Below are 27,684 nucleotides of genomic sequence, written 5' to 3'. Positions count from 1 at the left end.
AAACCGTGAACCCTGCTTTGCCGAATAAGTTGTGTCATTTTTGGATTTTCAGTTCCTGCGATGATTACATCCTACCCAAACACCACCCTGGCCACTCAGGGTCAAAAGAAGGAAATGAGCTGCACGGCCCACGGTGAGAAGCCCATCATAGTCCGCTGGGAGAAAGAGGACCGGATCATCAACCCCGAAATGGCCCGTTATCTCGTGTCCACCAAGGAGGTGGGGGAGGAGGTGATTTCTACTCTGCAGGTAAGAGCATGGCGAACAGGACAGATGAGCACCTACCTTCACAGGCAGAACAATCCTGTCCTTTCACATAAGTGAGTGCATGTAGGGGAAAGCCACAAATCATCTTTTGAAATAGTTACAACGGGACTTCCCTTGGTGTTCCAGTGGCTGAGACTTCGCCTTGCAATGCAGGGGGTGCTGGTTCAATCCCTGGTCGGAGACCTACAATCCCACATGCCTCACAGCCAAGAAACCAAACAACTTTTTAATAAAAAGAACAAAACAAAAAAATTCAATAAAGGCTTTAAAAATGGTCCATGTCAAAAAAAAATCTTAAAAGAAACATTTATGAAACACTATCTCTCTATGTTGATATATAAAGGGATTCCAGAGTAGCCTGCAAAAAAATAATACTTTATCCTACATATGGTTAAGAGTGAAATTATTGCCAGCATGGCAGGGAAACAAACTGTAACAATAATAATAAGAGAAATGGCATATTTTTTTAATTTATTTTTTTATTGAAGGATAATTGCTTTACAGAATTTTGTTGTTTTCTGTCAAACCTCAGTGTGAATCAGCCATAGGTATACATATACCCCCTCCCTTTTGAACCTCCCTCCCGTCTCCTGCCCCATCCCACCCCTCTAGGTTGATACAGAGCCCCTGTTTGAGTTTCCTGAGCCATAAAGCAAATTCCCATCGGTGATCTATTTTACATACGGTAATGTAAGTTCCTGTGTTACTCTTTCCATACATCTCACCCTTTCCTCCCCTCTCCCCACGTCCATAAATCTACTCTCTATGTCTGGAGAAATAGCATCTTTTAATGACAGGTAATTCTGGAGAAATGACAGCCTACACTGTGCACTTTTTTTTAACTTCCTGAAAAAAAAGTCAGGAGGATTCTGCCACAAAAATATTATAAGGAAAATATTTTGCTTCTTGGAGGAAAACCCAGAGTAAAAAAGTATTGCAGTCTCTTAGAATTTTTAGCACTGCTGGTAGTTAGCTGAGTGATTCTTTTAATATGGGGGAGAAATGATGCTGTAAAACACACATGAGAAAAAAAAAAAAGAAAGGCCTCGTGTTTGAAACATGCATATTGATTCACTCTCAGGTCCAATCTTGGAGTCCTGGGAGACCAAAACTTTATTGCAATGTTTCTAGATCTGTTTTGTTTAGGCAGGATTGCTCTGGCTGTTTTAAAAATCCACTATGAGATTTAACCAAAACTCCGCCCAATGACACTGTTTAAATATTTACAAATATAGTACATGATGGTCTGATGGACACTCTGCCAGTGATGTAGAGAAACTTCATCAGCACGGGCTCTACTGGCTCATGAGAAATATTTTGGAAATTGTTTGCTAAGGCCCATCATTGTCTTTTAGAGACAAACATACATATATCAATAATATAAAGAAGACATTTAATAAAACATTTCTCTCGACTTAAAAAATAATCCACTATAAGATTTTTTTTTTAAAGTGGGAGTATGTGGAATATATGTCAACCTGAACGTGACATCCTACATAAATTTCACATCCAGTTTAATGAGCTGGCAGCTGACATGGATCATGTACACTGAATCTGTCCGTCTGCACATTTACAATCATGCTGAAATAATTTGTTCTCAGCTTTCTGTGTCCCTGTGTGTGAGTGTTTACGTGTGTGCTTGGGGCTGGGAGGAGAGTGAGAGTAGAGAGACTTTGTAGCCAAGAGCCCTTTGAGTTGTTCTCTCTCTGCATTCCTCTGGGTAAGATGGATTTCTCTCTGCTTTACACATAGATTTTGCCAACAGTAAGAGAAGATTCTGGCTTTTTCTCCTGTCACGCCATCAATTCTTATGGGGAGGACCGTGGAATAATTCAGCTCACGGTGCAAGGTAGGACGGACAGAACCTAGGGGGAGAAACTTGGCGGTGTCAGGACAATAAGTGTGTGCCCAGGCTTGGGTGTCCGAGTGGCCTCAGCTTGATACGTCACACTTGCAAGTCCTAAGAAGATGAACAAAGTTGAATCTGAACAAAGTTGGTGCTAAAGCTTCATTTTGCAGATCTCATGATTATACCAAGGTGCAGCCCCCAAACAGAGGGAGCAAAGTCCATAAAGGAACTGGGTCAGCTGACTGGGCAGCCCGGACAGTGTGCCTTTCTTGTTCAAATTTAGGAATCCTTATTAGTTGTTCTGCCTCTGGAGGAGGGAAATGGCAACTCACTCCAGTATTCTTGCCTGGGAAATCCAATGGACAGAGGAGCCTGGCGGGCTACAGTCCATGAGGTTGCAAAGAGTCAGACACGACTGGGTAGCTGAACAACAACTAGATGATCTGAATGAAAGTTTCATATCTGGGGCCAAACTAGTTCCTGAGTTAATAGATCCCAAGCCAGACTGGAAGAGTGACATGTAAATCTTCAGCTTTATAAGTGACATGTAAATCTTCAGCTTTATAAGTGCTGTGAAGATTGGCAAATTTGGAAAAATAAAATTGTTCCATCCTAAAATGTGATTAGGAAAAAAAATACTTCCAGGTTAAAAAAAAAAAAAAAGTCTGCCGTGTTGAATGCTGACAAAGCTTTTGTGAGTCACTTGGGATTTTCACTAGCATCTTATGCCTGAACGATGTTCAAACTAACCCAGGTTTTCTGTTGACCGTACAGAGCCCCCAGATCCTCCTGAAATTGAGATCAAAGACGTGAAGGCACGCACCATCACCCTCAGGTGGACCATGGGCTTTGATGGGAACAGCCCCATCACGGGCTATGACATTGAATGCAAAAATAAATCAGGTAAGTCCTTCATTTCCTCCAGCTGTACTTCCACTTCCAAAAGCTGTTTTATTGGTTGCCTTTTAATGTACGCACAACCTGGACTCCGGGAAACTCAGAGGGAGCTCTTTTCGCCAGTCTATCTCTTTCCTTGCGTGAAGCACACCCACCCCCATTTCCTTTGGTGGGAGTGATTTTGTGTTGAGATCACTTTGTTGGGTTAGCCCTGCCTCTTTCCTCCTTAAACAAGCAGGGTGTCAATCCTGCTCCCTCCCCGTGGGTCACTTTGGCACTGTCACCACCAAAGGGTGCACAGGCTGCTGCCAACCCAACCTGGCCACTGGCATTATTTTTCCCACCTTCCCATCTTCCCTCTGCTTCCCTTGTGTCCACATCCCTGAGCACTGGCTGCATTCAGCGTCCGTGGGCTGAGCTGAGCCATGGTGGTTTGTGCAGAGGGCCATATATTGCTGAGACAGCACTGACCCGGCAGGGACCTCCTGGACGTGCAAGCACAGGCTGGTGGCACAGATGCAGCCAGGCACTCCTGTGCTTCCTCTGGGCAAGTGGCCAGCTCACCAAAAGCCCAGAAATAAAACAAACCAGCTGTCAGGACCACATCAGGCATGCCTGTTGATCGTCTTAAAGTAACAATGACAGGGCCACTTTGGCCAAGGGGAGAGTACCACCACTGTGGCTCCAGGTCTGGACTTGAATGCGAAAGGCATGAGGAATTGGAGCAGCATCAGCTCGTGAGGGTTTGATAGTCTCACAGTCCAGGAAAGTGGCCTCATTTTTCACTTTCTAGGCACCATGCATCACTTCACAGCACACTGTCATGACACATTTATCCTGTGAGCTGAAGCTGGAGCAAAACATTAAGCTGGTGGGAAAGGCAGGTCAGGTGGGCAGAAATGTTTCTGTAGGAGCAGGCAAGGGGCAGGGTGGGGCAAAGTGCGAGACTGGATGAAGAAGTAAGTCCAGAAAAAGGTTAAGGGTGGGGGTTAAGGAAAAGAATTACTGAGGATGAAAACAGCTTGCATCAAACCAAGAACAGAGGTCATAGCAATAGTGCTTGAGGATGGCTAGAAGTCCTTAGAGATGCATAAGAAAAGATGTCAGAAGAGCCGTGGTGACCAGCTTGGTTCTCTGAGCCACAACCAGAGACCTGGAAGTGAGCTGATGCTTCCATGGACCCTGAGAAAGCCTCCTGAGAGGAGCATGGTGGCTGTGGTCACACAGTCCCCTGGAAACCAGATCCCATGCAGGGGATGGATGTAGAGGGCGGCCAGGGAGCAAGCTATGGGCAGTGCTGAACCAGCAGGGATCTTTCAGAAATCAGTACCAATGGGCTTGCCCAGGGCCAAGGGCAGAGAGGAGGCCCTGCCTTCGTTCTAAAGAAACACGAGCAGGATGGAACCAAAGATTGAGAAGTTCTGAGATCTGGGTCTTGAAGTCTCTTAGGTGAGGCAGGCATGTTCTTGCAGAGAACAAGCTGGAAACTGAGGGCAAGAATGAAAACTCGGCAGGAACACAGACACACACAGTGGGGATACTCTGTAGAGTCTACAGAGAGAGGGACAGACACCCCACCCCAAGCCTCGCAGATCGGCGCTAATAGAAGGACTGCAGGTCTGGGAGCTAGTGTCCACAAAGCCAGTCATGGGAGCAGCTGCGTGCCTCTCTGTCTTCAGGGGATCGGTCATTTCCAGGTGCTCGTGATGACCCAGTGGTTCCTCAAGGGAGTTTGGGTTCAGCGTGTCCCTGGCCCTCTTACCAGCTGTAAGCACCCCCGCCACCATCCTCCTCTGTGAAATGGGCAACCACAGCATCACCTGTGACAAGGGTTCCTCAAAGGCTGCCCTCCCATCCCTGGACCACACAGTTACCATGGTTACTCCCACCTGCTGCTCAGACCCCACTCCTCATTTGACCTCCACAGGGATGCACCCCAGGTCCACATTCAATCCCATGCCTCCCTCTCACGTGCTGCTGCAGCCTCTCTCCTTTCCTTGCCTGGCAGATATGTGAACTCATATTTAACTGTGTGTCTTTTTTAATTTATCAATATTTTCTTTTATTGAATCTGGGTTTTGACTCAAGTTAGAAAAATCGTTCTCTGCACTGTGGTCGTAAAATAAATCAGCCTGTTTTCTTCTATCATTTTGTGTTTCTTTCCTTCCCTTTTCTAAATTGAGATCTCCAATCCATTTGGAGTCTACTCTTGTGTACATTGGGAGAGATGGATCTGATTTTATCTTCTCCAGAAATGGGTCTTCTGTTGCCCCAACATCATTTATTAAAAATCCACCTTCGTCCAGTGATTTCAGATGCCACCTTTATCACATACTAAGTTTTCATATGTTGTTGTTCAGTCACAGTCGTGTCCACCTCTTTGTGACCCATGGCCTGCAGCACGTCAGTCTATCCTGTCTCTCACCATCTTCTCAGAGTTTGTTCAAACTCAAGTCCATTGAGTCGGTGATGCCATCCAACATCTCATCCTCTGCTGTCCCCCTTCCATATGTAATTGAGTCTATTTCTGGACTTTCCTATTCCATTGGTTTACCTATATACTAATGCAGCAGTACCAGACTGTTTTAATCATAGAGGCTTTATGTCTTAATATTTGGTAAAGCTAGTCTACCCTTGCAACTTTTCCCTCCCAGTGTTTTCTTAGCTTTCCATATATAATTTCAGGATCAACTCATTTAGCTCCATAAACACATGTTTTTGTTATTGTTAATGGTATCCCATTAAATTTATTAGTTAGACCTTATGACATTTTTATGATGTTGCTGTGGATTGAATTCCCACCCCTAAACTCTGATCAAATGACCTCCCTTGCATGGTTTGAAAACAGATGACACTCCTTAGTTTTCCATTTGCCAAGAAAAATAAAATATCCCAAGTTCCTTTGCGTGTTCCTCCTTGGACCATCACCTGGCCCTTCAGCTCCACTTGCCCCGTGGCAGCACCCCAGGGGTCATCTGACTGGGCACAGGCACAAAGGAGCCATCACCTCCCTCGTTTGGAACCTTTGACTTTCTTCATGTGGCCTGCGTCCTGCTGGTTTCTATGGCTGCCACATACTGGGTTCCTAGTGGCCACTGCTCTCCTCCAGGTGGACACCAAGATCCGCCTTCCATCCCCTTCCAGCATCTTGCCCCGTGTGCAAGGCCAGCCCATCGGCCTGCAGCCTGCTGCACCTACTCCAGCCTGCCATGTTCCCCACACCCCTTCTTGGATGCCTTCTCCCCGAGGCCTCACAAATCACTGCCTGGGCTTGGTGCCTTAGTTCCCCCGACCCCCGACCCCTGCTGCCTTTCAGATAAGGGCTCTCCTGCAAGGCTAAGACAGAGCAAAAGTGGCTTCCCCAGGTGCTGATCCTCCCTTCTCTCACCCAGCACCATAGATCTCATCCTTCTCCGAGCCAATTCTTCATTTTCTACCTTTTGCGTAATTTTGCCTCTCAGACTTTGGGTCACCCTCACTTACTCAAGCCTCTAACAACTCTTCTCCAAATGAAGTTCGCTGCCTTAAATTTGTCCTTGATGATCTGCTGTCCTCCTGACTCAGGCCATATCTCCTTCAAGCTGGGCTCATCAACAAGCACCCAGTTCAACCACGCTGCTCCTGGGGGCTCTCCCCAGTCTTCACTCAGGTGATAATTGGACTTTTAGAGGGAGAGACTCGACTCTGAGCCTCTGCATCCTCTTCACCCCTGATCTCTCTGGACCATGTCATAGAATCCTACCTCCTTTCTCAACAGATGCTTCTCACTTATTTTTTCTAAACCAAGGGACAAATCTGAGCCTGCACAGCTCTCTCACCTTTTGCTCCTACAAACCAGAGGACTTACAACAACTCTTAGCCAAGCTCCACCCCCACCCCACCCCCTTGCACTTAGCCAAGCTCTCTGCACTGCTCCTCCTCATCAGGAAGTCAAGTCAGAAGCTCATCAGAAGTCTTTCTCTAAGCACGTGAGACTTCCATCAGATTCCTAGAAAATTGAAATTGAGTCTCCAGCAGAGACCTTGTGAAGGTCCCATGCTGCAGGAAGCTGTCTTAGAACTTGGGGATAACACAAGAGGGGTCAAATCCCAGCCTCACTTCTCAGTACTTCAACAACAGGGTCTGAGGTTCTTGACCTTCACAATGAAAATAAAAATCCCTGCTTCATGAGGATGTTGTCAGAATCCAACCGAAAATACATTCTGTCCAGATTCTAGCTGTGCAGCAGAATGACCCAGAGAGTTATTGTTCAGTCGCTCAGTGGTGTCCAACTCTTTCTGATCCCATGGGCTACAGCATACCAGGCCTCCTTCCCTCACCATCTCCTGGAGTTTGCCCAAGTTCACGTTTATTGCATCAGTGATGCCATCCAGCCATTTCATACTCTGATGCCCTCTTCTACTTCTGCCCTCAGTTTTTTCCAGCATCAGGGTCTTTTCCAATCAGTTGGCTGTTCACATCATGTAACCAAACTATTGAAGCTTCAGCATCAGTCCTTCCAATGAGTATCCAGCGTTGATTTTCTTTAAGATTGACTGGTTGTATCTCCTTGCAGTTCAAGGGACTCTCAAGAGTCTTCTCCAGCACCACAGTTTAAAGGCATCAATTCCATGGCCCTCTGCCTTTTTTACCATCCAGTTCTCACAATTGTACATGACCACTGGAAAGACCATAGTCTTGACTACACAGACCTTTGTTGGCAAGGTGATATCTTTGCTTTTCAACACACTGTCTAGGTTTGTTATAGCTTTCATGCCAAGAAGCAGTTACTAACTCTTTAAACAATTAAATGCCTGATGCTAAGTCATGGATGAAGCCTCATGTGGTTCTAACCACATGAGGTTCTATAAGGATGCCAGTTTTAATGTCAGATGGTTCATTACCCAGTTTCATCACTTATTAGCTCTCTTAACCAGACCAGGTGGCTTACCCTCTCTGAGGCTTGTTTTTTTTCCCGGGTAGGAATAGCACCATGAATCTCAGAGATGCCCCTGTGGCTCTCACATGCTACAACCTCCCAGAGAGAGAGAGGCATTTTTTAAAGTACCACCCCCAGAGATTCTGACTGCATGGATGTGAAAGTGCAGTTGTCAGAAAGCTTTGAGTTGTTTCTGATGTGCCCACAAATATGGGGACTGCAGGAATCATCCTTGTAAAATGCCTAGCAGGGCACCCAACGAGCAGATGCCACTCTGAAACCTGAGTTCACCTTGCTTCTGGCTTTTCTTCACCCACCACCTTGACTTCTGCCCAAACCCAGCATCTGCTCTTCTCCCCGAAGCTGAGCCCCGTGGTCCGCACCATGGAGATTCCCCTTCCCTCTAGGTTCAGGGCTGTTGTGTTGTTGTTCAGTCGTTAAGTTGTGTCTGACTCTTCGTGACCCCAAGGACTGCAGCATGGCAGGCTTCCCTGTCCTTCCCCATCTCCCAGTTTGCTCAGACTCATGTCCATTGAGTCGGTGATGCCATCCAACCATCTCATCCTCTGCTGCCCCCTTCTCCTCCTGGCCAGTGGCAGACCCAGAGAGCAATGTAGAAGGATCCCACAGAGACTGTTCTCTGTGTACAGCTTCCATCAGAGGCCCTATTCTGAGTTTTCAGTCCTGTCTACACCCCAGAAATACAGTTCCTCCCCTTTGGCCCCCTTGGACCCCAGAGGCAGCAACTCCCCACTCTTACAGGTGCTGGGAACCTCAGCATCTCCTACAGGTCCCTTTAGCCAAGCCCACATCTCAGTAAACAGACAGCTTACAAACCATCTTTGTATGACTTATACAATCTCCTCGATGCTACTTGGGAGTCTAGAAACCACCCTCCGCTTCCTCCGTTCGTCGAGACCTGTAATCAGTCCTCACAAGCATTTCATTCTTCAGCCTGCTCTTCCTGCTCATGTCCTTACCCCAAATCTCCCATCCATACTTGCATCCTCCAGCTCCATCACTAGGCATGCCTTTCTGCTCATGACATATTCCTCCTAAGAAGTGTCTTTATTTTGTCTATCACGTATTCTTGCTAGTTTTATTTGTATTTCAATTTGCAGTTCCATCCTCAAGTGTCAGGATTTCCCTGGGGTCTGTTTTTAGTGCTCAGTGTGGTATTCTCAAGCACACTTTGTTTATAACCCACGACCAGTCCCGTGTGTACTTTGGCATCTGAGATCAGAAGTGGCATTTTTGGCCCCTTTCTCAGCTCTTCTCCTGGGTAGCCACACCCTGGTTGTGTTCTTCTTTTGATGTCATATCACTTGCTAGAGTGTGTTTGGGAATTTCGCTAGACTTTCCTCTTCGTTCAGTTACTTTAAAATCCTTCAGGATAACACATGTGTTTCTCTTTCTCATCCTCTTGATCTTTACCTGAAAAGCCCACCCTGTAGTGTTTTGAACCATAGTCTAAGAGTTATGATCACTGACATCACCTTTTTCTTTTAAAGTCCAATCATTGGAAGTAAGAAGCTAAAAATACAGCCCCTTCTCCAAGGACCATGCACTTCCTGCCTGAGACCCCCACGTTGGTGACTCCCCAGGGGCTATTCACGTGACTTCCCTGGCAGGAGAAGGAGACGGGCACTCACTATATCCCTGCAAGCTCTCAGCCATCTCCTAGACACACCTCAGGGAGTATGGCATGTTTCCATGGCTATGTCAGTTCCAGAAGGCTCCATAATAGCCTAGGAAGAACCATCAAACCCTACAGGCATCAGCTTCCTCCTGGGGCTGGTTAGCAGCTGCCTCTGCATCATGCAGGGCCTGGAGTTCCTCCCTGTCATCCTAATTATCTTCTCCAGAAGACCTGACTTTCTTCTTGTGGGACAAGGCTCCTACTTATACATCATTCTGTTGGCATGAACTTCCTTCCCACCACTTGTCAATCTATTGAATCCCAATTTTCTGTTCTTCTATAATTTGTTATTTTGCAGCATCTTCTCTTCTTAAATTAATTTTTATTGGAGTATAGTTGCTTTACAATGTTGTGTTAGTTTCTGCTATACAGCAAAGTGAATCAGCTATATGTGTACATATTGTTGTTCAGTCGCCAAGCCATGTCTGACTCTTCACAACCCCATGGACTGCAGCACACCAGGCTTCCCTGTTCCTCACATTCTCCCAGAGTTTACTCAAGTTCATGTCCATTGACTCGGTAGTGCCATCCAACCATCGTATCCTCAGTCACCCTCTTCTTCTGCCTTTAATCTTACCCATCTTCAGGGTCTTCAATGAGCCAGCTCTTCTCATCAGAGTATTGGAGCTTCAGCTTCAGCATCAGTTCTTTCAAAGGGTGTTGAGGGTCGATTTCCTTTAGGATTGACTGGTTGGATCCCCTTGCAGTCCAAGGGACTCTCAAGAGTCTTCTCCAGCACCGCAGTTTGAAAGCCTCAATTCTTCAGCATTCTGCCTTCCTTACTGTCCAGCTCTCATACGCGTACATGTCTACTGGGAGCCTTGACTATGTGGACCTCTGTTGGCAAAGTGATTGCTTTTTAACACACTGTCTAGGTTTGTCATTGGATTTCTTTACATATAGGTCACCATAGAGCACTGAGTTCCTTGTGCTATACAGTCGGTTCTCATTAGTTATCTATTTTATACAAGGCATCAATAGTGTGTCTTCTCTTTCTCTGTCATGCCCTTCTCCCTTCAATCATTTGGACTCAAAAGGTACTGTTGCTTTCAGGAAATACCAGTGGCTAATCTCTATACACTCCATACCCTGTAAGAGCCCTCAGAGGAAGACTTGAAGCCACATATTCCCCCTACAAATCCAGGAAATCTCTTGCACTTGCAGTGATCTTTGGTCAGAGCAGCCCTTGGAACTTCCATGGCCATCATTAATGTGGAAAAGGGCATGGGGTCATTCCCAGGACCCAGAGGTCTATTTGCCATGTATTTATTCATCTAGGAAATATGCATTTATTATTTGCCAGGCTCTGTGCGAGCACTGGGCCTACAGCATTGAACATGGCCAGCATGGTCCGTGCCCTCACGGGGCTTAGAATTCAGCAGGAAACTCAGACTCTAGGTGCAATTCTTATAAGTCTGATGAGCTCAGCAGAGCAAATGCAAGAAGATCCTGGGATGGCCAGGGGGGCATGAGAGTATGCATGCATTCTCTCTGCCACCATCTCAGGGGGACCTTGGCATTTCCACAACCACAATCATCTCCTGACCCCTCCCAATCCCGATCAGCAGCTGCTCAAACTCTTTCTGACATAAGAACTGTTCATCTATGTGTTCATCATCGGTTGAAGCCCAAAAGCCAGCAGGTGCACACCATCATGGATTCAATGACAACTCTTTGCAGAAGGCATGCCCTGTCTTTAAAATTAGCTGTGGTTGAAAATAATTCCTACAGTAAAGGATTGGAGACAAAAATGATTTCAAACCTTAGAACTGAAAAGTACACTGAATAACCAGTGCTTATGGGGGAGACAGATTAGTTCTTATGTGTTTCATTTTTACTACCCTCCTTTTGGAGAACAAGGAGTCTGACACGGCTAAAGGCTTTGCTGGTTTTCAAATACCTTTAAGAACTAGGGATTTTTTTTCTTTTGGGTGAAGGGCTGCTCAAACCATACTTTTTTTTTTTTTTAATCATCTTGTACTATGAGTGCTTGGAAGTAGCTATTTTTCACTTTATTGGAATAAGCTTTCCCTGCTTCTATTTTCCTCTGTGATTTCTGCCAAGGAGTCTGTTGTGTTGCCTCAGACAAAACTCGCTGAAACCAGCTGCCTGCAGCCTTGTACCCCACAATGTGGGTGTTGAATGTTTAGTTTTGCGTCCCCTCTGATGGCTAGCCCACCGGAATACTGGCAGCATTGCATTGAGAATTCACTTTGAGTTGTAACTTTTTTTCTTTCCTTCTTTCTTTTTTAAAAAATTCCTACTTGTAAACTTTCAAAAGCAGAGGGAAAAAACTCATGTCTCTATCTCTTCTTTTTTGAAAAACAAAACCCAAAAGACTCCTGGGATTCTGCTCAGAGAACCAAAGACGTTTCCCCTCAGCTGAACTCGGCCACCATCATTGACATCCACCCTTCCTCCACCTACAGCATCCGCATGTACGCCAAGAACCGGATTGGCAAGAGTGAGCCTAGCAACGAGCTGTCCATCACCGCGGATGAGGCAGGTATGTCTGGGAGGACCTCTGGGAGCGGGCTGGTGGGGCTCAGATCGTTAATGCAAAGTCACAGCCATGATGAACGCTCTCTGTAGCTCCACGCCCATCAAAAACACAGACAGCACTCTCTGCCTACTTTGAAGGCACTGTTCTTCAAACAGGACTCAGGTCAAGGTTCTCACACCCAAGACTTAAAAGAAAGACATATGAGGCTAATGATCTGGTGAGATTTAAAGAACCCACGCTATTCTTACAGCCCTTTTGTCTGGATGCGTGGAATCCAGGTTGACAGGAGAGCTGAGAGCCTGTCTTGCCGAAGTCCCTGTGCAGTCAGGGGAGGAAGGATCACTTAACTAGAAAATAGCTAGAATATTCTCTGTTTGGGGACTGGGGGAAGGTGGTACAGATAATTTTATTGACTGGAAACAACAATATTTCCATCATCAATGGTATTGCTGATTTTTCCTATGACAAAGTATTTCATGTTATGTTGAAAATGTCGAAGATTGAGATAGGCATTTTGAAGACAAAACAGCGTGCAGGATCCTACCACCTAGAGTTATTGATGGATACGTGGATATCACACACTAAATTATTCATCACACATGCATGTGTGCATGCTCACCCACACAGACAGAGACACATACAGACACACAGCCTTCGATAGAGAAGCTTGCTCGTGATCACCTGGGGTAGCAATAACCTGGTTGCAGAGGACTAAGCAGTTGGGTAGTGGACACCACCTGCCAGCCTGCCTCCTACAGAAGAGAAGGAAGCGAGCTGCCCTAGGGCTTCTCTGCAGAAGGAAAGGGAAAGAACCACAGCCTGGCTCATCTTTAGGGGGCGAAAGAGTATCCAGCCCTAAACCTAGATTTTCTTTTCCTGCCTGTACTCAGAACTGATCAGCCACCCTCAACTGCTGCAGGGAAGGTGGAAGCTTGGGCTCAGACCTTTGTTCTCGTCTCCAAGATTAAGGGGATCATCACCAAATGATGGACCTTCCACAAGAGGTCGCTGCATCTTTCAACTGCAGTTGTTCTTGACTCTCTTCCTTCTCTGTTTTGTTGCTGTTTAGTCGCTAAGTACTGTGTGACTCTTTGAGACCCCATGGACTATAGCCTGCCAGCCTCCTCTGTCTATGGGGTTTCCCAGGCAAGAATACTGGAGTGGGTTGCCATTTCTTTCTCTAAGGGATCTTCCCCACCCAGGGATCAAAGCAGTGTCTCCTGCATTGCAGATGGGTTCTTTACCACTGAGCCACCAGTGAAGGCTCACTTCTCTGTTACCCTCCCTAATTGCACTTTGAACAGACATCATTCATCTATATCTCTTAAAGACTTCCTAAAATTTGTAATCATGCCTTCCACCATTTATTTAATAAACCCCATATTGTTAGGTATGTCCGTTACTTTCTTTAATTGAAGTATAGTTGATTTACAATGTTGTGCTGATTTCAAGCGAACAGCAAATCGATTCAGATATATAGGCAGGCATATATACATATATATTCTTTTCCATTATAACTCATGACAAGATATTGAGAAGAGTTTCCTATGCTATACAGTAGGTCTTTACTGTTTTACACATAGTAGTATGTATCTGTGAACCCCGAACTCATAATTTACCCCCCTTCCTCTCTTCCTTTTTGTAACTGTAAGTCTTTTTTCTATGTCTGTGAGCCTGTTTCTGCTTGGTGAATAAATTTGTCTGTATCATTTTTAGATTCCACATGTAAGCAATATCTATCTCTGTCTGACTTACTTCTCTTGGTGCCATAATCTCCAGGTCCCTCCATGGTGCTGTAAATGGCATTGTCTTGTTCCTTCTTATGGCTGAGTAATATCCCATTTGCATATGCACCACGTCTTCTGTATCCATTCCTCTGGTGAAGGACATTTAGGTTGCTTCCATGTCTTGGCTATTGTAAATAGTGCTGCTATGGTCACTGGGGTGTGTGTATCTTTTCAAATTAGAGTTTTAATCTTTTCCAGCTATTTTTCCAGGAGTGAGGATTCTGGATCATATGGCAACTCTATTCTTTAGTTTTGTAAGAGACAACCCTACCGCTTTCCACAGTGTCTGCATCAACTTACATTCCCACCAACAGTGTAGGAGGGTTCTCTTTACTCCACACCCTCTCCAACATTTATTATTTGTAGACATCTTGAGGCCATTCTGACTGGTATGAAGTGACATCTCATTGTAGTTTTGATTTGCATTTCTCTTCAAGTTTTCATTATCATAAACACTACTATAATGAGCATCGTTTGATATATCCTGTGATATATCTTTTGCCATTTCCAACAATATGTTTTATGTTAAATTCCAAGAAGGATGAAAGCAAATGCCAAAATCTAACTCCTTTGTTATGCACAGTCAACATTGTCCTCAAGGAAACAGGTTAACATTTATTGTTTTTCCTGAAATGCACCTATGTATTCATTTTTCAACTCTGGAATACATCAGTTCTTGAAAAATCATTTTTAAGGGTGGGAGATAGGATAGCTTTGTGCTTCAGTCTGAGGGCGAGCCACTTCTAATGCTTGGAAATTCTCTCTGTGTGATTTCTCATCTGCAAGATTCACTTAATGATGTCTTTCTACTCCTCACCACAAACATGTTGGGTAATTGGAAAAAAACCCTAATTTCTGAAAGTACTTTGCACGGTTCTGAAATAAGTAGGAAATGAGTGTTAATAAGCTCCTACAAAAATAGAATCTTATTTAAATATTGATGTAAACAACACACTCACTTCCTGGAATTTCATCATGCTGGGGATTTAGGGAGAATAAGTCATCCCCAAAATGAAAGCTTTGGGTCAGGGCTGAGCCTTCTCCTTCCTCTGAGCCACTTTTCTGACTCTGTCCACCTCCATGGCCTTCTCAAGGCAGGGATGGTTTCCAATGGTGCATTTTGCACCGTTTTCCCCATCACCATGACCGATGCAGGTGCTGTGGGTTTTTTTCTGCCATTTCCTCTGTGATCTCCCTGTAGCTGGCCGTTGCCATGGCAGTGCTTCTCTCTCCAGCCCAGGATGTCAGATGAACAGCTACTCCTGGTCACCGGTCACCTTTGTGCAGCCCACTCTCAGGTGTCTCTGCAGACAGATGAACACAGAGCACCCCACCCCCTGGCTCCTGGGCTGACAGTTGGGGTTTCACCAGGCACCCCACAACTCATCATTCACTCTTCAAACTAGCTAAGGGAGGATGCGAGGGGAGGTCAGGCATGAGCAAAGAAAAGCTGCAAACCAGAACTTGCCTTGTCTTGCCACATAGGTTTGCATGACTGAAATCAGAAAGCCATTTTCTTACGTGTGACTCATGTAGAAAGGAGGGCAGCTCTCCTAACCAAAGCCTCCCTCTCCAGCTCTGCTTGGGGTGACAGGGCTTGTCCCTGCCACCTCCTGGAGGATCCCCAAAGGCACCTCTTTCAGGAGCTGCAGCCATCTCGAGAGAATCTTTTCCAGCCCTATGGCCGTCTTTCCCTAAAGAAATGAGATCATCACTTAAGCAGTGAGAATCCCCAGATGGAAGCTTCTAGAAGCCATAGACCCGCTCATTTTTTTATGGTGATGCAGTGCCCAAGGGCTTCCCAGGTGGCGCTAGTGGTAAAGAATCTGCCTGCCAATCCAAGAGACCCAGGTTAGACACGAGAGATGCAGGTTCGATCCTTGCATGGGGAAGATCTCTTGGAGGAGGGCATGGCAACCCACTCCAGTTTCCTTGCCTGGAGAATCCCATGGACAGAGGAGCTTGGCGGGCTCCAGTTCATAGGGTCACAAAGAGTCAGACACGACTGAATCAACTTAGCACGCATGCAAGTGCCCAAGTCTAGGGCACCCAAGCATGCCTCTCACCATCCACTTGCTGAGGAAAGGAGCCCGTAAGGTGTAGGCCCAGGTCTCCCCTACGCCATTACTACCTTGAAGCTACACCAGGCTCCTCGTGGCCCGAGCAGTGATGACCCTCCCTTCCTGCCGCCTCCTCCTCATGTGAGCTGCTCCTGCCCGCTTCTGGAGCCTGCCGAGGTCGCGCCTCCTGTTCTGTACAGTGCCTCCCCTGTGCTGTCAAATTACTTTCTTCTTCACATAGCAGTCTCCTGGCTTCATCCAGAGGCTTGGGTCTTATTTGCTTATGGGGCTGGGCTGAGTCACCCAGTGAGAGGCATTCCTGAACTTCTATCTCTGGTTCCTCATTGGAGAATTTACTAAGGGTCTACCATGAGCTGGGTCCAAAATTGGGCAGAGACCGGGGTATAAAAATGGGCAAAGAAGGACTGAGGCACAACAACAGAGTCTGCAACACCATGCTCACCTCTGACAGAAGCAGCCTGGGGAATTCCCTGGCATTAGGAGGTTAGGAAAGGATACTCTCATTTCCAGGGGCACAGGTTCAATCCCTGGCAGGGGAACTAAGATCCCTCAAGCTGCCTGGTATGGCCAAAAAAAGAGAAATAGCCTGGGTGAGCAGAACATTCTTTGCTGGGCATAGGAGACCAAGACAGAATTTAGTAAGAGCCAAATAAATCGAAGAACAGTTGATACCTAAATGGGGAGAGGATGAATTCATTTTGTGACTATTTATCAAATAAATAGCTTATTCCTTTAAATTATTATTCATTCAGCATGTATTATGTGCCACGTGCTGTTCTGGGCATCCGAGACACAACAATGAACAAATCAGCTTGTCCTGCCTTTGTGGGAAGGACCAAAAACAGACGTCCAGACCGGAGCCTACCGGGGACCACCATGAGTCTGACAGTTAGGAAGGGTCTGTCCACCTTGTATTTTCAGCCAAACAGAATTAGTGGGCTTCCTAGGTGGCGCTAGTGGTAAAGAATTATCATTTTTCACAGAAATTTGCACTTGTCTTGAGGCTTTACCTGGGGCCCAGCAGTAAAGAATCCTCCTGCAATGCAGGAGATGTCAGCAGCGCAGGTTCAGTCCCTGGGTTGGGAAGACCCCTTGGAAAAGGGATTGGCAATCCGCTCTAGTATTTTTGCCTGAGAAATCCCATGGACAAAGGAGCCTGGAGGGCTACAGTCCATGGAGTCACAAGTCAGACAGGACTAAGCATGCAGGCAGGACATAGCCTTGCCTAGAATAAACATTAGGAACTGTAAATATGCTCTTCATTCATTACTCTTTTACAAATTGAATAGTTTCAGTTTCTATTAAAAAAAATGCAGCAACTATATATTTTGGAAAGTCACATTCATCAGTAATTCTTACCTCTAGCCTGCTCTTCCTGTAGGAATAAGGTAAATATTCTGGTTTAAAAAAACAGAAGAAAAAATTATTCTTTCTAGTTTTAGTTCAATTTCAATTCAAGACTGTTAAATAAATTCTTAAATGTTAAACGTCAACACAATTTTCAAATATAGTTAAATCAGTGGATACCTAATGGTTAGTCTTCAATCATGTCAGCACTGGGAATTTAGTCTGCCTTGGATTCTAATTTTATGAAATTGTCCTTTTGCAATGAGATGAGGATCCATGAAAAAAAAATTACAGCTTAGGCATTGTAAGGAAAGCACTAAAATTCTGGAAGCAGACTAATGTTTTATATCATTTTTACAAATTGTATTTTATTGAAGCATAGTTGATTTATTTGTTGTTTAGTCACTCAGTCTTGTCTGACTCTTTTGTGACCCCATGGACTGTAGGCCACCACCTCCTGTGTCTGTGGGATTTCCCAGGCAGGAATACTGGAGTGGGTTGCCATTTTCTTCTCCAGCATCATTTTTTATATCATTTTTAAAGGGCTTGTCTTAGATGTTTTAGAAACTTAAAGTAGAAAATTCAGCACCCAAACAGAAGCTCTTCCTAATTATATTGGGCAAAGCTCTAATGTGTGTAAAATTCTTTCAGTCTCTGCCTTTAATATAGACCCTGCTAAGTCGCTTCAGTTGTGTCCGACTCTGTGCGACCCCATAGACGGCAGCCCACCAGGCTCCCCCATCCCTGGGATTCTCCAGGCAAGAACACTGGAGTGGGTTGCCATTTCCTTCTCCAATGCATGAAAGAGAAAAGTGAAAGTGAAGTCGTTCAGTCGTGTCCCACTCTTCACGACCCCATGGACTGCAGCCTACCAGGGTCCTCTGTCCATGGGATTTTCCAGGCAAGAGTACTGGAGTGGAATGAGTGTATTTTAAGAGAGGAGAGATCTGAATCCTTTCACGTCAGAGACTAAGCAGACTAATAAATAAATTACTAACAAACCACAGAAGTCTTGATAGACTAAGCCGAAAAGGCTTTGTATTCTGTATAAACTGTCAGGTCTCTGGGGCTTCAGGCTTCCCAGCTGATGCAAGTGGTAAAGAACCTGCCTGCCAATAGGAGATGGAAAAGAGATGCAGGTTTGATCCCTGGGTCAGGAAGACCCCATGGAGGAGGAAATGGCCACCCACTCCAGTATTCTTTCCTGAAGAATCCCATGGACAGAGGAGCCTGGCAAAAGACCAAGCAAACATACACATACACACACGAAACCTCCCTGGTGGTCCAGTGGTTAAGACTCCATGCTTCCAAAGCAGGGGATGTGGGTTCCATCCCTGGCCAGGGAAGTAAGATTCCACATGCTATGCCATGGGACCAAAAAAAAAACCAAAAATGTCGGGTCTGTCCTGGATACAGGGATTATCCCATGTCCCCAGACCACTTCACAGGGAACTTCTTAAAATGCAAGACCAGACTGAAAACGCAAAATGCCCCAAGTTCACACTTAATGTTTTCTGATAGAATCAAGGGCATTTTTAAACACTCTCCTAGTGACTTTGTTTTTGATTATGAATATATCTCAACAAGAAAATAACAGCTGACTATTGCCAGCCAACCCGTTGAAAAGGCTACAACAAAGGACAAAGAATCCAGAATGGGAGGTACTCTGCACTGCCTCTGATTCTAACCAGCAGTCTCCTTGTTCAGTCTGACTTCGCACAATTAAATTAAAATAATCAAGCCTCAGTGTAGCCGTCAGACCTCAAAATAATTTTTTTCAAGGATTTTTATGCATGCACCACGTGCTTCTTGCTGACCACAGAACTTCTCTGTGTTTAAGAGAAATCTCTTCCACGTGCTTTCATTGCATCTGATATGGAAATATTCCTGCAGAAAGGGCTGGTTTTCTTTATTACTAGTGCAACATAGGAAGCCCTTCACCCTGGGTATAGAAATTAACTTCAGCATTAGCACTGTCTTTGCACTAAAGAATCAATAAATCCGAGAGGCTGCAGGACCCTGAGAAAACTCACTGTCCCTGTGACCTACTAGGGAGAGAGAAGAGTGCCCTGGGTTTCAGCATCCACACAGCGCTGCACCGATCAAAGCAAGGACTCACTCTAGACTTGGTTCCTAAGACCACACAGCTTTGATTGAGTCTGTTAGGAAAAGAGGGAAAGACTGATATGCAGATGTACGCCCGAGCCTGCTGTGACAGGTTCCCAAGCCGAAGCGGGGGCTCCTGGGCCCAGGCAGGAAACTGGTGGAGGGAAAAGGCGGGCTCCAACCTGCCTGGGGGGGCGGTCCTGTTTAGGTTTCCCCTGAGAAGGTGGACACAGCTGGGACGCCGGGTGCAGGGAGGTTGGGGTGCACGGAAGAGGAAGGCAGGACAAGGATGTGCAAAGTTATTGTGAGGAACGAAAAGTCTGAAGCTCTGAAGGGTGCCACGTCCCCTTTAAAGAGGTAAAGTGAAGACCAGAACTAATGTTTAGGAACCGAATTGAAAGCTGGTGTCAGGCGTCATTGCTGGGCTGGAGGAGGTGATTCAAGGACAGAGGCTGTGTCCCCAGCGAGGACGGAGACCTGGTGAGTAGATTTCTGGGAGAGCTTCCGAGCGGAAGGGAGCAGCCTGCGGGCCCAACTGTCTACCCGCTTCTGGTAAATGTTTCCAGCTGCTGAGCAGACACCTCCATACAATAGCCCCTCTTCTCTTCACATATATATTCCTAACATGCAATGAAGCATCTTTCCTAGAAAACTGGCCTCCTTTCTTCGCCCCTTTGGGTTAGCATTCTCCCCGAGTCCTGCCATCCCTGACTGTGGAATGAAAGTGAAAAAGAAAGTGTTAGTCATTCAGTCGTGTCCGACTCTTTGCAACTCCATGGATTGTAGCCCATCAGGCTTCTCTGTCCATGGGATTTCCCAAGCAAGAACACTGGATTGGGTTGCTATTTCCTTCTCCCAGTGATTGAACCTGCATTCAGTTGAATTGAACTCTTGAGCCTCCTGCATTTCGGGCAGATTCTTTACTGTCTGAACCACCAGGGAACTTAGTAACAATCCCAGCACCCACTTCTTCCCACCTGTTGCCACTGTTTATCCCCAGTTCTCCCAGTGGCATTTCTCCTGCATGCATCAGTGGTCTCATAAACCCTCAATTGAGATAGGGTGTGACAGTTCCATTGCACATTATCCTCATCAGTGAAACTACCCCCACTGGTGGGTCAGTGCTCTCATGCACCGGGTACACCCTTTTCCACAGGCTATTGCAACAGTCCAAGCCTCTATTGTGTTCCTGGCACCCACCACTCTTCCCCTGACTTTGTCCCTTATGATTTTGGTGAGAAGAGAGACAATCAGATTTGAACATGCTTTCTTTAAGGAGCAAATATACCTGGGTGTTCACTCACCCTGTTTCCCTGCCCACTGGGTTCTCTTCCTCTCATCCCAGAGGTGCTTGCCTTATGCCCCCCTCTCTCCAACACCACCCCTCTTGCTCTGTCCTCTTGCTAATCTCCTGGGACCTTGTTCTTTCAAGTATACCTTTTCTTTTTGCAATTTGAATTTCTCCTTTGATGTGCTCCATAAAAACACCCAGTGAGAATAATCATCATTACTGCTTATATGTTCTAAGCATCATAACCCAGACATACATTCTATCATCCCATTATACGGAGAAGGAAAAATTGTCAGAAAAACTGTCACCTGCAAAGGTGCAGAAAAATTGTCACCTGCAAAACACCTCCAAGTTACTAAGCAAGGGAGCCAGAATTTGAACTCAGGCAGAAAGATTCAAGCGCCCATCAACTTAGCAGCTGCACTGTGGCATCACTCAAAACTTCTTTCTCGGTTAAATGGAAAACACGTTTCCACTAAAATGACCTTATTCTTTCCCCTTCCTCTTTTTTCCAAACCTTCAGTCTTGTTTCTGTTCCCTATTTTTGATTTCTTATCTCCCAGTGCTCCTCACTTTTCTGCAGACTGGCATCTCCACATCCACAGAAATGGCCCGTTCACAGCTCAGCAGTGGTTGTAAAGCTATCTTCCCAACAATATGTGGTCACCCAGTGGGGTCTCTCCCTGCTGACCCCTGGGTTCCCTTTTGCTTCCACTTCTCTGAAGACACTTGAGTGTGTGCTGTGTTATAACCTCAGCTTCCGTGTGCTCAGCTCATTGTTCTGATCAGATTGCAAACTCCTGCTGACAAGGCCGTCTCCTCTAAGCTTTACACTGTGTATGTAATACAGGGTAGATTCCTAGTACAGAGAGATCGACTGTGCATGGCAGGCGATTGGCACCCCTATTACCACTGGATATAGGGTGGTGTGAATTGCGTGTTTTTTTTTTCTCTTCCACTCCAATCTGCCCTCTCTGGCTACTGCCCCAGGTTAGTAAGTTTTCTCTTGGAAAGAGTGGAGAATTAAAACCATCAAAGAGAATCAGAGGCAGAAGAATCCTTTTTTTCCCTCCCCAAGTAGTTTGAGTCTCCTGAGGTGCTCCAATGCACATCACTAAACAGCGTCTCCAAAAGAACCAGAGGGATCTTCGTAGCCACTATAGACTTTGATCAAAGAAATGTTTCACCACTTTCTGTTTTACTAGTGTATTAGCTTATGGTTTATTCATCAAGTTGTCAAAGACAAGGTGAGGAAAAATACAAAGATGTGTGTCGAAGTTCACTCTTTCTAGAAGCGAGTGAGCACCGGGTGACTGTTGTGCACAGTGATTCAGCAAAATTGATTTTCCCATGAAAGCTGCTGTGTCCCTTCTTCTGGCCCTGAGTCCTGTTATGTGGGTTTCAGTCTACGCTGGAACCCATCTCTAACTGACCTGTGGGTTTTGCTCTTTCCAGCTCCTGACGGCCCACCTCAGGAAGTCCACCTGGAGCCCATCTCTTCCCAGAGCATCAGGGTCACCTGGAAGGTAAACCCAGCAAGCACACATCCTCCTGGCACTTTCTCTGTGGGGGTGGCAGGGGGAGCCTTCATTCACATTAAGTATTATGGTGCCAAGGCATGCACACTTTTTTAACTTTTATTTTATATTGGAGTATGGTTGATTTCCTGGGCTTCCCCGGTGGCTGGGCAGTAAAGAATCCACTTGCGACGTAGAAGACATGGGTTCGATCGCTGGATTGGAAAGATCCCCTGGAGGAGGGTATGGCAACCCGCTCCAGTATTCTTGTCTGGAGAATCCCATGGACAGAGGAATCTGGTGGGCTACAGTCCATGGTGTCACAAAGAGTCAGACACACCTGACCCAACGAGCATGCATGCATAGTTGATTTATAATGTTGTGTTCATTTCCAGTGTACAGCAAGTGATTCACTCACATGTAGGAAACTTTTGTTTTGCAAAGTTAGATTAAATACCTTTTTTACTAAAATCCAATCTTTGGATTTATGGCAGATTCTGTGTTTACAGATTGTAGTTCTTGAACCATATTTTCAGTCTCTGAATCGAGATTGGATCCTGAGTGCTGGTCTTCATGCAAATCGAAAACAGCTAGGCGTGACCACACTCATGAATTTCATCCCAGTGGAAACATACCCTAATTCCTCTTCCTAAATGCCAAATCACGGGCTGTGTGGTAGACAGTTTGCCAAGTGGCAAAGAGGAGAGCGGTCCTGGTCATGCCCCTAGCTGGCGGTGGCCTCGAGCATGCCCAGGGAGGGGAGCGCTGGGCCAGCTGCTGGCTGAGGCAGTGGTCCCCCGGCATGGCCAGCAGATATCGACTGCCTGCCGGTGAGCTCATTGCCAGCTGCTGGGACGGAAAGTCTGGGCCACAGTGCAAACAACCACACCACACGGCATGCTGCTTCCTCCGGCATACATGGTTTTCACAGCCAAACTCTCATTGAAGGAAGCAGCGTTGACCGATGTTCTGGCCTGAACTCATCACAAACTAGCATGCTGGGCAGCCCTGCCCCTGGGAGCCTGCAGTCACTGAGGGGCTGGGTGAATTGGCTTGGTTAATAAGTCACGCCCTCCATGTGACTCGGAGCTGACCACCTTCCTTCCAATTCCACTTTATCTAGAATGCCGTGGCTGGGTCAAAAAGTCTGCAAAGCCGCACTTCCTTTTCCACTTCTGGATTCTGATGTTGCGCTTTGCACTTTTCTCGTTTGCTTCTTCCCGCTTTCCTCACCCTCTTTCCTGTGCTCTCCCTTAGAGACGGTAAGAGCCGCAGTGAGGTCTTTAACCCACACACCTCTCGTCCCCCTCATCCACTGCACCTCTTGCTGTGTCTTTTTTTCTTTTCTTCTAGCATCAGCCGTTTCATAAAATGACGAGCCTCTATAATACTGCTACTAATAAAGGATTTTCATGGCTGGAATGGACGCCACCTTGGATGTAAACACACATCAGTGTGGCCAGCCCCTTTGTGTTGGCTTTTTACAGGCTTGGCCACTGAGCTGTCATCCCTGTGGGCAGCACACTGTCTGTTCAACTGCTCAGACAGGGCAGGCCGAGCCAGGTGGGAGGGAGCTGAGGGTCTTTGTGAGGACATCCGCCAGCTGTGAGCATCACTTGCCTTGTGATGAAAGGCACTCAGCAGGCCCCAGCCCCCCATACAGCCCGGCCCTGTTGCAAAGCGAATGCTGACTCACTCTGTCTTGCGTTCAAACCTGGGAACTTTCCCTCACCAGCCCTCTGCATTCTCTTGCATTTTGCCACTGAAAAGATGAGCTATTACAGTGGGCCCTGGAGCTTTCTCTGTCCTGCAGGAGAGAAGTGTCTGTCCCCAGAGCTCTTATAACTAAAAATAGAAACTTCAGAGGCTTGAAAAGGTATTGTATCCCTTCTGTCTCTATAGAGAAGCAGCAGGAAGTCAGTAGATTGCAGTTAAATGTCTTCTGAATGTCAAAAGGATGAACGAGTTGTGGGCTATTGAAAGGAGGCCTTGCCTGCCTTAGACTGAACCAGCCGCACTGTCCTATTCATGGAACCTTGATTTATTCCAGGGTGGCTGGCTGCAGACAGAGATGTGGTGATTGAACCACTGAGTGGAGGAGGGCCTGCCCGCCGAGCTGTCATTTCACACTGGCCTGATTGTGTCATGCAAGTGCGTCACCAATTCAGTCTAACTGTAGGCAATACTAAGTGATCCAAAGTACCATGTGTTGCATAAAATAAGCCTTGATTTTATGGTATCAAAGCTCCAGATTTACATTTTGTGTAAAGAGGCTGATAGGAGGGACTTCCCCCTGGCAGTCCTGTGGTTAAGACTTCACTTTCCAATGCAGGGGGTACCGGTTTGATCGCTGGTCAGGGAGCTGAGATCCCATATGCTGCACAGCCAAAAACCAAAGCTTAAAAAACAGAAACAATATTGTAAGAAGTTTTAAAAAGATTTTAAAAATGGTCCACATCAAAAAAGAAAAAAAAAATCTTAAAAAAGAGGCTAAGAGAAAAGGAGGAGGAAGAAGGAAGGAAAGAAAAAGACATTGTATTAACTGAAGGTGTGTTAGTTGCTCAGAGAAAAGAACAGCTCCAAGCTTTAGGGAGGAATATAGCCAGTTTAGACATTAAACCTCCTGAAAGTCAATGGTAAGCACACAGGAAGATGCCCAAGAACTTGCCTGTGTAATGGAAGATGAAGAAAATCTCATGGACAGAGGAGCCAGCCAGGCTCCAAGTCCATGAGGTTGCAAAGAGTTGGATACAACTTAGCGACCAAACAACAGCAACAATCTGAAAAATACTTTTAACTCTATAGAGTGCCTTATCTCCATAATTCCAACAAATCAAGGCATCATTACAACCTAGTATATATTTCAGAGATGAACTCTTACAGGGGAAAATGGCTTAGTTTGTCATTTAAAAACAAAACTGCCTTATTGCCAATGACCTTCATAGCAACACTATAATAAACAGCCGATGCCACTTGACTTCTACATCCAGTGCAGCAGTAAAGAATCTGCCTGTCAATGCAGGAGACGCAAGAGACGCCGGTTCGATCCCTGGGTCAGGAAGATCCCCTGGAGAAATAAATGGCAACCCATTCCAGTATTCTTGCCTAGAGAATCCCATGGACAGAGGAGCCTGGTGAGCTACAGTCCATGGGGTCACAAAGAGTCAGATACAACTGAGTGACTGAGCACATACCCAACGTGGCAGGGAACTGCCCAAGATCTGAGGGCTCCTGACTGTCCAGTGGAGGCCCCCCGCCTCTCTTGGCTATCTGACTCTGCCGGCTAGGCTTATAAGCAGTAGATGTGCTAATGTATGTGAAATGCCAAGATTGTGCTTGTGCACGGATAGGGTCAACAACCCTTTCAGCACCTTCCAGCCTCATGTTATAAATGTAACTAGCCCCACTAAAGTTAAAAGAAATAAAGTAACCTGTCCACTTTTACCTACTACCCCTTTCTTCTCAAATTGTAAAATTAACCTTGACATAACTGGGCATTAAGTTGACCTCCTTGCTTCCACAGTCAGAGGAAATTCAAGAGCGGCTTTGGAATTAGTTTTACTTAATTTTTAAGCCCTCACTTTAATTTTGAACTCTCTCCTTAAGCTGTGAAAAATTACAAAATTTGAATTTCTTTTATGAAGTAATCAATTAGTTCTAGAGTTGGATTTTCAGCATTTTTTGACCAACATGCCTGACAAATATTTAAGGAATTGTCAGCCCTTCTCATATTGATAAGTCTAACCTCTTCCCCTATAATGAGAGCAGAAAAATCCAAACTGATTTCAGCATGTCTTGATCATCCGCATAACATAGGGCTGTTCTCTCAACCTCTTACAATCCCCTTACCTCTCTGAGGGGAGAGGGCATGTTTTGTTGTTCTTTATGTTTCCAGTAGCAGCACAGTAAATATTTGTTAAGTAAACACATGGACTTCTCATTGTTCACCTTCACGTTAAAATATGCATGTCAGGAGGGGGTCCCTTTCCTTTGGAAAACTCTGGATGCCCTAAACAGCCCTACATGACTAAGTTATCATCTTACTTTTTTGCACATGTATAAAAATATACAGTTGCCCTTCACAAAACCACTCATTGCTTATTTGCTTTATTTGGGGTATACTCTGCCCCTCTACCCACCTCCCCACTGGATCAGCCCTCTTGGTTTAGCCATGTGATTGGTCTTTTCCTAGAAGTTCAATTCTCTACCCCAAAACAGAGCTGCCAACCTGCCTGCCCCAAGGGTCCTAGCTGGCCTCCCAGCCTAAGCAGGCGGTCCTCTTAGTGCCCAGCCTCAAAGGGCAGTGAGCAGATGCTGGCCAGCTTCACAAAGGCTGCTGAGCCGCCGAGAGTGTGGGATACCAGCCCACACCTGGGCATGCTGGGAAGACAGGTTGGCTGATTCACAGCCCAGGAGGCTTGTCTCTGTCCAGTCCCAGGGAAAAGGCCAGCCCTCTCGGCTTATTTGCCCTGACAGGACGTCAGCTGAACTTGAACCAAGGGTTCAGATCAGGGCCAACGCCATTCATCAGCTGGCAGTCCTTTCAGATGGTGTCTTTTGAAGGTTTCACTTGGAGCCTGGATGAACCTGGCATAGTACAAGAGACCTAAGGACAGACACTTTTCTTGTTCTGTTTCAGAACAGTTAGCTCATAAACAAGTTACTGACTGTTAGGTCACAATAAACTTGGAGGTAAGGGTGATATTTGTGCATTGATTGTTGGAATGTATGATCAGAAATGCAATTAAGAGTAGTAAATAGGAACATCGAGGTTGGAATCAAAAGAGAATTTTGGATAGTGACTAGTGACCAGTCATAGGTCTTTATTTATATCAGCATCACATTTTACAAGTGGATTGGCTTCCAAAGTTTGGACATTAAGGTAAAAATTGCTTATGACAGGATAATATTAAAATTTATTTGATTGTGTGTTGAGTACCCTAGGCATGTTACCAGTGAAACCTTGGTGTCATACATGTGTGAATATTTAATATTTGCAGTGAAAATAAGGCTTCCCAGGTGCCGCTGGTGGTAAAGAACCCGCCTGCCAATGCAGGAGACACAGGAGATGTGGGTTCGATTCCTAGGTTGAGAAGATCCCCTGGAGTAGGAAATGGCAACCCATTCCAGTATTCCTACCTGCAGAATCCTGTGGAAAGAGGAGCCTGGCAGGCTACAGTCTATGAATCACGAAGAGTTGACTGAACCAACTTGCATGCATGTGAAAATAAAGAGCATATGTAAAAATATAACTGGACAGGATTTTATTACATTACGTATAAAATATGATTAGCATTAGGTTAAATGTATCTATGGCAGGTAAATTACAGATAAGAAGAATATTCTGATACAGCATGAAAAGTACTAGATTAGACTTCAAAATAATTAGATATTATTTCCATCTCCACATTTAGGAGAAACG

The 27,684-nt window shown here is 45.7% G+C and overlaps 1 protein-coding gene across 1 annotated transcript in view; it reads left to right on the top strand.

The window, feature by feature from the left end:
* DSCAM (DS cell adhesion molecule) overlaps window positions 1–27,684 on the top strand; it is a 684,538-nt gene that overhangs the window by 526,086 nt on the left and 130,768 nt on the right. Inside the window, exons 12-16 of the mRNA XM_068969386.1 lie at window positions 53–249; window positions 2,020–2,116; window positions 2,891–3,019; window positions 11,969–12,136; window positions 22,201–22,271. Coding sequence (XP_068825487.1) covers window positions 53–249; window positions 2,020–2,116; window positions 2,891–3,019; window positions 11,969–12,136; window positions 22,201–22,271 — 662 coding nt within the window. The remainder of the gene's footprint in view (window positions 1–52; window positions 250–2,019; window positions 2,117–2,890; window positions 3,020–11,968; window positions 12,137–22,200; window positions 22,272–27,684) is intronic.

The sequence above is a fragment of the Capricornis sumatraensis genome, chromosome 1, assembly GCF_032405125.1.
Source record: "Capricornis sumatraensis isolate serow.1 chromosome 1, serow.2, whole genome shotgun sequence".
NCBI classification, from domain to species: domain Eukaryota; kingdom Metazoa; phylum Chordata; class Mammalia; order Artiodactyla; family Bovidae; genus Capricornis; species Capricornis sumatraensis.
This window is presented reverse-complemented; position numbering and strand designations above follow the sequence as displayed.